The sequence below is a fragment of the Aulonocara stuartgranti genome (genome assembly GCF_965226115.1).
Source record: "Aulonocara stuartgranti genome assembly, chromosome: 7".
Taxonomy (NCBI): domain Eukaryota; kingdom Metazoa; phylum Chordata; class Actinopteri; order Cichliformes; family Cichlidae; genus Aulonocara; species Aulonocara stuartgranti.
The window spans coordinates 52836465-52847718 of NC_138945.1; the positions used below are offsets into that span (position 1 = coordinate 52836465).

Below are 11254 nucleotides of genomic sequence, written 5' to 3' on the forward strand. Positions count from 1 at the left end.
CAAGCGTTCACCTTTGGCCAATTTAGAATAACCAGCTAATCTAATTAGCATGTCTTTGGACTGCGTGAGTAGGCTTTCTGCCTTGCACGGAGTGGACAGTCAAACAAACAAAGCATAAATCAGTTTTGATGGATCAGAATGGATCAGTGTTGTCTTGTCCCCAGTCAATTCATACTGCAGGTTTTGTGCACCCCGCTAACTCTGATAGGCTGGTTTTCATTATCTTTCGTTATGAAACGCGGACGAGCTCAGACTGGCTCCTCCCACCTAGTCTAGCAGCGGAGCTCCGAGACGTATCCTGATTGGTCCATTTCCAAGAATCCGCCATATTCAAACTTCCGCCGTGCTGTGTCTTCTGTTGTCATCGATCTTCTGTTTTCTTTGTACGTATAGGGCCAGTTTTCATACGTTTGGTTTTTCTATCTTCCTCGCTTAGTCATAAATAATTTCGGGTATAACTCATCTCACAACGTATAGCCACGGGAAATGGAAGAAAACGAAGAATTTAGCGGAAGCACGACGGAAAACAAAAGACACAAACTTCGCAGGGTGTCATCGAGGACGTCTACGACCAGTATGATCAGCGCTGCGGAGCCCTCGCCTCAAACCTTACGGAGAAACAGCTCTAAGAAGCACGTAGCTACGAAAAGGTGATAGCATAATTATTTATTCGACAGAACTTTTGCAATATAGTACAGTATACTACAGCAAACATTTTATCCATTACCCGGTCGGCCAACTGTGACGGGCAGGGCTGGTATTGTAACTGGCAAAAGGTGCTTTCAAGTGCACCTCGGAAGCCAACCAATCGACTGAAAATACACATATGTCTGCTTATCTTGTTTTAATAAAGAGATAATAAATTTAATTTTTACATGCATATGTGTGTGTGATTTAGGATTTGTACAGTTTCCTGTGCAGTAGACATCATCTTTATATTAGGGCTGTAATAATGTCATCCTCTGTAAAATACATCTTTATTTGTTGTGGGGAGGGAACAAAACTTTGTTTACAGGTTGTTCGTTTCTTTTATTGCAAATTACCATCAAAATACTACAGGTGGAGAGACGTTGTAATCAGACCTGTGCAAAAGTTTGCAAAAAGAACATTATTTGTTGTATCATTTAGGGTTGAATAATTTTTTCAAGTTGAAATTGCAATATGTGCATTTGGTAGACTGCAAAAGCTGCAGTTAGTCTACGCTTTATACAGCACATCTCATTGAGGCTTGCAACATGCACTTTCTGTGAATCTCCAAATTTTTTGACCTTTTTCCTTACGTGGGAGTCATTCTCACCAAACAGAAGTGACCCAAAACAACTGCATATACACCCTCCAACAACATACATGTGGGTTAAGGTTAGCCCACACGAGTTCATGAGGTTACATCTTTTGGTCATAACATTACATTCTAAATATTAAACTGGGCTTAATTTAAAAAAAAAACATTCCCCAAATCATTTAAGGCTAATATTATATGTGCATTATAAACACTATATAGATGTTTATGTTATAAAACACTGTTGTTATTTGATCACCCTGCTTTATAATGCTTCGTTTTGATTAGTGTACTGTGGCTTTAATTTGATGGCCATGCACTGCACCTGTATTTGTACTTGCAGACTTTCAAAAAATGCAAACCGTATAATATCAGATACGGATTTCAAAAAATGTGATTGGCTCCAACTGTTTTTTCCCAGAAAGTGGTGACTGTTAACAATGGTTAACGTGATGTCAGTAAATCAGATCTCATGACTCTCAACAAAACTTTTACAGTACTGGTTCTACTCATTCCTCAGAGTCATGAGCACTGTTAGTGGGATTTTGCAGTAGTGGGTGCAGCTGCCCCTTGGCCTTGACCCTGACAGAAACTGTGTAGTTTGATTGTTTTGTCGCCAAAATTGACAAGTAGCACAACAGAACCGCACAGCTCCTTAAATGGCTTTGTTGTGCCTCAGTCATCCCAGAGCACATATTTGAAACATAACTGCAACGTAAAGGGTAACAAAAATGCTTCCATGTTATACTGTAAGCCTCGCATATTGTTGCTGACCATGTTGATAAGATACCAGAAAATGAAAAGCTGCCATTGTGTAACGACCATGCTATAAATGTGTTTTCATTGTGCAAGGCCAAACATGATTTGTTTAATTTCCCACAGACCACCACTGCAGAGAGGCAGCTCCTTCACCTTCCTCACTCCTGGGACTCCGTGGGATTTCAGCCTAGTGAGTTCATGTTTAATATGCAACGGCATCATGTTTTATTACAGCGATCAGGCCCTCACACAATTATCTCTTTGTAAACTGAACAGCTCTCTTGATCCATGTCTTATATGGCTTGTATGGTTTTCCAAAACCTTTGCCTGAGAGGTTTTTTGGTGATTTTATCCAGCATTAAAAATCACGAGCATCACAGTAATAACATTTAAGAAGAAAAAAATCAAGCACACAGTGTGCGTCAGCCCCCCTGGCTTTGTCCGCACCTGCACATTTTACACAGATACCAGATCAGCCAACCACCCTCCAGTGTTTTGATTCTGAAAGGGTTGAACTTTTGTACTGTCCGCGGTTTGAATGCTCGGAAGTAAATGCTCTAGGAGATAAAAGGGAGTGTTACATCCAGACGGAGAAGGGAGACGTTCTGTACCAATATACACGGGGGGGGGGGGGACGACTGTGTTTTTAACATTCAAGAATGTGAAATCAGTTCTAGTAGTTCTCCATAAGGTTTGAGCCTGTAAAAGGCTAGTTCAATTTTTAGTAAAGTTGTGCTGCGGCTTATTTTTACACCTGTCACAAATAATGGAGAAATGCATACTTTTCACCCAAATAATAACACAACATGGACTCATTGTGTGTCGACAGAGAACACTGCCATGGGTAGTCTCCCGTCAAAGTCCCAATCTGAGACAGGAAACCCCCATATACGTATTGCATCTGGTCATGGGTAGCAGGATAACATTTTGGACTGTTGTCGTTGTTATGTTCATATAAGAGATGCTGCTTTAAATCTGTTGTTTAAACACTCATCGGGTCTTTAAAAGTAACCGCTATCTTGTGTTTTGTTGCTGCAGAAAAGAAAGCGCAAAGAGAAGGAGGATGATACCGTCAGCCTGTCCAGCTTCGACCTCAAGGTGAGAGTCGGAAAGCCTCCTTTCTGCACCTGAATGCATCTCTACCATAAACTTTAATCCTTCTGCATGACTCGGGTTGTCATCACAGACAGCCTGAATCATGCAGGCTGAGGATAATCCTGCTATGCCTCAGACCGGCTGAGGAAATAACTGTGAAAGAGTATACAAGCAGTGCGTCTCTTGGTGCTGTGATTGTCATAAATTCAGGGTTCAGTTCAGCACATCACCGTAGCATTTACACTATGTTTCTGTGCTGTAGAAGCAGGAGCAAAGTTCCTCTACTCGGATATTTGAAAGGAAGAGCTGAGAAAGCTGAAATTCTCCCTCAAATGTGTAGGAGAACCGTATGAAGTACAAGAAGAGATCTAACCAAGCAGACACTTTGTTCATGGATATAACTTCTCAGTGTGTGTTTCACTGGAGATCACATAGTCAGACTGTAGATCTAAGTGCAACATAAATACATCTGCACAGCAAACAGTCCTGAGACTAAACTGAAACTGTTAAGAGAGCAGATCAGTTTCATGTCATCCAGGTGTTTTACTGCTGTTGCTAAATAGAGCATTTAAGAAGATAGATGAAAGGAATATGAGTAAATTGTGTGTGAGGCTATTTAAAAATGCCAATAGCTTCAATTATAAATAAATCCTACAGTTTTAGTTTATTATAATTGTATTTTTCTTTTTTTAGGAACCCAGTAACAAGCGTGTCAGATCACTTGCCAAAGTTTCATCCCTCGTCAACTTGATATCTCCTTCAAAGAATGGAGCAGTGCGGCGCTTTGGTCAGACCATCCAGGTGAGCGCTGTGCTGTGACACTTAAAAACAACACTTACCCCGTACCATCTTCAATAACAACAGCCTTTGTTTTTTTTGTAGTCAATGTCATCACGTGATACCAAGTCACCAGGGATGTCCCTCAAAGCTGGCAGCAAAGCTTCAGGTCCAACCCCCACGAAACGGAGAAACAGCACGCTGTGGTCGGAGACGCTGGACGTCCATCAGAAGAGCACGTTCTCAACAAAAGAGATCAAGAGACAAGAGGTTGTGCAGCTCAGCCTTAAGTCAGGAGCAGGATCTTAAATGTGCTGAGAGCTGAGAAAGTAACCTCTCCGGCATTTGTTTTATTCTCAGGCAATTTATGAACTGTACAGGGGAGAGCAGGACCTCATCGAAGATCTTCAACTTGCCCGAAAGGTTAGTAGAATATTTGAGTAAAAATAGAAGCTTAATTTCAGCTTCCTTTTTTACTCAAACTGCTGCTTTTGTGTTTAGGCGTACCACGATCCGATGCTAAAGCTTTCCATCATGACAGAGGAGGAGCTGGCTCACATCTTTGGCGACTTGGATGCATATATCCCTCTACACGAAGGTGAGCTCTCGCTAACTTGGATATAAAACTGGAAGCTGTTTGTTTTTCGCTAACAAATGTGTCTCTTTTTTTCTCTCTCTTTTTTTAACATTCTGCAGAGTTATTGGTGAAGCTGACGGAGGGAACTGGCTCTGATGGAACAGTAGCACAGATCGGGCAGATAGTGATAGACTGGGTATGAATACAGTAACATTATCCTGAGAATATACACTCACCTTGATAACACAGATATCTAATCGGCCACTCACTTGGTATCAAATCAGTGCATTTAGCCCAGTAGACACGGTCAAGACGATTTTCAGAAGCACTGCATTGATCACCCAGATGTGACCACTCTGGAGAAGTTTGGAGGTCAGAAGAGAGGGCAAGACTGCTTTGAGCTCATAGGAAGCCAAAAGTAACTTAGCCATTCATTGCAGCTACAGTAAAACCTTGAAGCAGATGGTCTACAACAGCAGAAGACCACACTAGGTGCCAATCCTGTCAGCTAAGAGCAGAAAACTGATCCCAGTTCACACGACTTACCAAAATTAGACATCAGAAGATTGGAAAAATGTTGACCGGTCTGACGAGTCTCAATTTCAAAATAAAAGCATGGATCCATCCTGCCTTGTATCACCGGTTTAGGCTGGTGGTGGTGGTATAATGGTGTTGGAATATTTTTGTGGCACACTTTGGTTGCCTTAGTATCAATTGAACACTGTTTAAACACCACAGCCTACTTGAGTATTGTTGCTGACCATGGCTATCCTTTTATGACCATATGCCCATCCAGCTGGAAAACATGTCAAGTCACACCACAAAGCTCAGATCGGCTCAAATTGGATTCGTTTGACCAGGAGATTATTGTTGTGGATGTGTAGCCAACAAATATGCAGCAACTGTATGATTGTTATCATAAGTGTTTCCAGCACTTTATTAAATCTGTGCTACAAAAGAGCCCATAATTTGTACCTCATTAATTTAGCAGTGAGTGTATTTAGTGGATGTTTATCCTATAAGGCTTTGCCAAGTTAGGACATTTTAATACAAATATTATATTATAAAAATTCTTGCTAAACTCACTAAAGTTAAAATATTATTTGCTAGAATTGGTACTTATTATATCATTTTTTTTAATAGTTGGCTGTACATGACAATAATTTGTATATTTAATGTTGCATGAGTAAATTGGTTGCAGATTCTTATTTAATTTATTCTCTCACTCTAATTTTACCTTTTTTTTTTAACAATAGTCTTCATATGGTGGCAGTAGAGATCACGTTTACTTTAGAACTGATGATGCTGACTGAAACTTCACAGCCTGCCATCAGCTAATATTCATATTTAAGATGCTTTTGAGGAAACTGAAAATCCTTTTAAAAAACTAATCCGACAAGCAGCCTTTGGATATTTTCTTTCTTTTCTTTTTTTTTTTAACGACATGAAAAGTGCACCGTGTAAATGTTTTGCCTCCGACTGTTTTTCTCTCAGCTGCCCCGTCTGAATGCCTACAAAAACTACTGCAGCAACCAGCTTGCTGCCAAAGCCCTGCTGGACCAGAAAAAGCAGGACAGGCGGGTGCAGGATTTCCTGCAGCGCTGTTTGGAGTCACCCTTCAGCAGGAAGTTGGACCTCTGGAGCTTCCTTGACATCCCTCGTTCACGTCTGGTAAAATACCCGCTGCTGCTGCGAGAGATCCTCAGACACACTCCTCCCGATCACCCAGACATGACCAGTCTGGAGACAGCAGTACGTTACCTGCGTGCCACATAATCTGGCAATTTGCATGTTTGTTGCAAATAAAATACACCATCATTTTATGATAACTTTTTATTATCCAGATCACTATAATCCAGGAGATCCTGTCCGATATCAACGTGAGAAAGGGGGAGTCTGAGTGCCAGTATTACATTGACAAACTGGAGTTTCTGGACGATAAGCAGCGGGACCCCCTCATAGATAAGTGTAAGACACTTCTGTGTCACGGCGAGCTGAGGAACAAGAGCGGCTCGGTAAGAATGGATGCTTCTTCTCGCTGTTACAGTAGCTGCACGCCGTTCGTGTCGTTTTGAAGTTTCACGCTCTGTTACTGTGCTGCTTCAGAGGCTGCACGTGTTCCTCTTCTCTGAGCTGCTCGTTCTGACTCGGCCGGTGACACGCAACGAGAGGAGCTGCTTCCAGGTGTATCGACAGCCCATCCCTGTTCGAGACTTGGCCATGGAGGACCTGCAGGATGGAGAGATCCGCATGGGCGGGTCCTTCAGAGGGGCTTTCACCAATGGAGAGAAAGGTGGGTTGACTTCTGATGGCTTCAATAATAGACGGGAGTTCATATCAGTGTAAACATGAGGAGTTTTGGGGTTTTAGACCATCAGTTAGACAAAACAATTATAAGATGTCACTTTGGACGCTTTCTTTTTCTGTGCTTAATTTTTGTAGACTAAATTATTAGAAATGCATCTTTTATAGTAAAACTAATACCTTTATAACTGAAAATGTCTTAGTTGTAACTCCACAAATATTCAGCATGCATGGATGCATGAATCCAGTCAGTAGCTGCGTCTTGCTTCTTCTCTCGCCAACTTTCATTTACAAACCTCAGTCATATTCTCCTGCTAGAAGAAGGGGGGGCTTAGTAGTGGTCCACTTCCAAAGTATGCTTTTCGCTAAAATGGTGAAGCCAAGAGCAGCAATACACAGTCACACTAACCTGATATGACCTAATTACACATGTTCATCCTTACGTCAGGTTTTATCCATTTTACCAGTTTTTGATGGGAAATTTTGGACTGATATGTTAAACCACACAACATACTCCAAAAACATCCATTGATGGGCGTTCTTTATTTTTAATTGATATTCTTTTTCATAATTATTAGTGATGTTAATTAATATTTATTTAACAAAATAAATTAACTGGTCTGTAAGTTCAATAAACACTCGAGTTCTCTGGTAATATTTAATAGTTTGGGCTTTACGGGGTTAAAGCACACTGCACACCAGAGTGAACCTGCTGAGTCATGTTATAATTCACACTTGGCTTGCCACGACTGGCGGCCCTTTTTGTATTTGCTCACAAGTTGTCTGTACCATTGTGTTGACTTACTCTTTAGAAGAAACATGCAGAGGAGGTTGGGTGAGGTGGGAGATTATGGATTCTTATAGGACTGGTGTTTATAATGCTGAATGAACTGGCGAAGAATTTTTTTTTTCTTTTTTGAGTGTCATTAAAAAGGATTTTCCAGAATCCTGTAGCTTCAAAGCATCAGTATTATTTTTCTGACTGCCACTTTTATTCTCTTCTTCTCTAGCTAAGAATGTTTTCCGCGTGAGCTCTCTGGATCCTTCTCACGGCCAGACCCACACACTGCATGTGAGTGACGTCTACCACAAGCAGCAATGGCTCAACTGCCTCCGAACCGCCATGTCCCAACAGCAGGGGGCTCCAGCTAGAGTTCAGCGGGGGGAAACCATCCCAGCAAAAAGCCACTCCTCTGTGTCCTCAACCACAGTCTGTGACGAAGAGGAAAATGAGAACTGTCCTCCTCCTGTCTCTGGCCCCAAACTGAGGCCTCAGACGCTCTCCAAAACCAGACTGGACCAGAAGTTACAGGGATCACTGAAGAGGAAGGAAACTGGAGTGTAGCTATTTAGAGGGTTCCTCTTACATGTATTTGACGTGTGTCCTATTTAGTCACATTTTTTTTTATCCATCTGCACTGAAAAGGCTTCTCCAATCATCACCGTCCAAATGTTAATCCAACTGTAGCCCTTAAAAATGTGTAATTAGTTTACAAAAAAAAAAAGCGTGCTATTTGCATATGTGTTTACAGCAGCTGTAAAGCAGAGTTTTCTGTCTTGTTGCTTTGAAAACTTTTTCAGCTTTGGTTTTTGGTTAAGGCTGGTTTTTTTTTGTTTTTTTAAACCGTCTCTGTCTTGTGCTATGATCAGGATGTGACTGTGTGTCTATAGCACGAGCAACAAGTGTGAAGCTGTCCGTTTTAAGTGTCATCTGTGCCAAGATAAGGGACCAAGAAACTGTCTACCAAGGAAACAAGGCTCAAAGTGTTTCAGATCAGTGTCAAGATAGGGAGCAGAACACGTGTGAGAGCACTGACCACAGATGTATAAAGAATTGTTTTTAAGGGGGAAGGAGGGACATCAAGAATTCATCACATATTCAGAGGAAATTTGTTAATCAAAAAGGAAAAAAATAAAACATTTAGTAAAACTGAGTTTGAGACTTTTTATTGCAGGTTACTAAGATCCTCTTGATTGTACTTTGAGTTCTCAGTCACTTCCCTTTATTGTTAACGGGGCAGTTCAACAGTGTTGCAACACTTTTAAAGCAAACAGAAGCTTAAAAAAACTAGACACTGGTTTCTTTCCAATTAGTGTTCAAAAAACGACTCTTAGCACGTTTGTTCATGTGTTTTTGTTCAAATATATCAAACTGGAAAAGGCGAAATGTAAAAAAAGACAGGTTATGGATAAATCCTTTTGAGTTCAGAGGCAAGTTTGACTTTTGTTTTGTTTTAATTGCTGTGAAATGCCCATCGTAGCTCTTCAGGCCAAATCCAAAATTGAAAATGACGTCTTTACACACCTGCAAAGCCTGATTTACATGTATGAAAATTTTACCTCAATATCTGTTGTTGCGTTTGTTTTCACTGTAAAACATACAACTGACACAGTGTGACTCTAGATAAGGTGTACGTCAATTTTCAGTATTAAACAGTCATCGAAAAGAGCATCACTGCAAAACTTAGATGTATTCATAGCATTCAGGGAAACAAGCGTCAGTACAAAGCGTATTTCAAATATATTGTCATAAAGAGTCAGAGAACAGCTCATCGCATTGCCAACTTCCTCTATCTCGTTAAACCGGTTCTTCACTCACTATTTTAAAAACAGGAACCTGAAAGACTTTCTTAAGTTCTTTTTCATTTTTATATGCTCGAAGGATCATTGGAATTTCTGTTGATGGATGTTTTGTTTCAATTCGATTAGACGGCCACACAGCAGCTTTATCTGCACACATTTTACTTCCACTAAAACCCTTGGGGGGCCTCTTATACAGCTTTTGATCAGTAGTATTTATAGCTGATAATGTGTCACCAGCATGAGATGCTTCACCACAGCCTAACCGAAACCCTCTTCCTCAAAGATGCTTACAACTGCCAATGTTGAGAGTCATGTACTCTTTCTGGGAGAGTTATGAAAGCAGGAGTCTGCGCAAAGCTTAAGGATAAGCTGTCACGCCTCCTTTTATTTGACTTGACCGTTGCCCTGATAACACAAGCCTACACGGCAAACACCTGCTTCCCCTTGAACACAGCTGCTGAGGTTTGGGTAAGATAAAATGGCCGGCTTGGGGAAGTGGAAAAAGTTTTGAATGCTCAGGACTAAACCTTTCATTAAATAATGACTCACTGTTAACTGTCTGCTGAAGGTAAAAGGATATCCACAGCTTTAGGGGGTCATTGTATTAATCTTTATTAAGTCGCAATTGAGAAAAACCGGTCTGACTGAACTAACACTCAAATGTTTGTTCAAATCTTTAAGCACACAGATTGAACATTAACAGTCCAGGTTGGAAAAAACTGTACAGCGAGAACAGGGGATGTTTCCTGCAACCGTTTATAACTTGCACATTTCCTCCTCCTAAAAAAAAAAATAAAAATGCATCAGTTTCAGTTTATGACGCGATTCACAAGCCCTCTTCTGATCGCGCTACAACATTACAAATTGGGTTGAGGTCACGACTCTGGTTTGTTCGTTCCAAAACATGAATTTCTTCTTTTGCAACCGTTCTGCTGTCCATTCATTTGTGTGCTCCGCCGGTTTTATGTCAGGTATTGCTGCCCTTATAGTCACCATTCATTGTTCCCCCCAGTTTCAGTGCATTCATGCATCAGGAAAGCAAATAAGCTCAAACCCTGATGGTTCCTCTGCCATGCTTCCCAGTAAGTATAACGTACATATGTTCAAAGAATACCTGATGCTTTCCAGATCATCCAGTTAGCCTTTGATCTTAGGCGGCACCGTTTTGGTTTATGTTTTCTTATTTTCGTTCTATTACCTGATTATTATTTGGTATTTTTTGCTATTGCAATGTTCTCCTGTCACTTTGGCTGCTTCATCACCTTTTTCAGGACTACGTGTCTTTTTGTTGGTATAATCTTTGCAAGATGTTAGTTCCCAGGGAGAGCAGTAACACCTTATGAATGAGACATTGTGTCTTAATGCAGACTGATGGACATCCTGGACTGGGCTCTAGAATTGCTTTTGTATTCTTTTCTGAGCTTTATGAACCTCTAAAATGGTTCTTCTGAGGTCCTGTGAAAGTTGTGCTTGAGGCAAGGTTCCAACCAATTCATCTTTTGGTCACAAATTCATTCATATGCACTTTCAAACCCAGACTCTTATTCTTATTATTCAGTGTGATCAGACCACATTTATTAATAATCAGAGTAGAAATGCAGCTGATTCTAAAGGGTTCACAAAAACGTTTCTTCTAATCCTGTCGCTTAACTTTGGAACTATCAGTTCTGGATTCAGAAGACCGTGACAGCTCACTAAACGTCATCACCATCATGCAGTTGTTGGCGTGTGTTGACCATCTCCAGAGTGAAGAACATGCTGGTATTGTTGAGCAGAAAGAAACCAATTTTGCAGGTTACTGTACTCTCTTAAGTTAGAGAGTAAACTTACAAAAACAAGGCACGTCCAGCCAGGAAGAAGCTGTGGTGTCACGGCGAGCT

At 40.8% G+C, this 11254-nt stretch overlaps 1 protein-coding gene across 1 annotated transcript; it reads left to right on the top strand.

The window, feature by feature from the left end:
- Window positions 1-285: 285 nt before the first annotated feature.
- Window positions 286-10938, top strand: LOC309709654 (neuroepithelial cell-transforming gene 1 protein-like). The gene is made up of 12 exons (XM_082538394.1): window positions 286-650; window positions 2162-2228; window positions 3077-3136; window positions 3827-3934; window positions 4016-4180; window positions 4271-4333; window positions 4412-4508; window positions 4607-4683; window positions 5982-6239; window positions 6332-6502; window positions 6594-6780; window positions 7802-10938. The coding sequence occupies exons 1-12, from the start codon at window positions 487-489 to the stop codon at window positions 8134-8136; spliced, it is 1752 nt and encodes a 583-aa protein (XP_082394520.1). The 5' UTR covers window positions 286-486; the 3' UTR covers window positions 8137-10938.
- The last annotated feature ends 316 nt before the right edge of the window (window positions 10939-11254 follow it).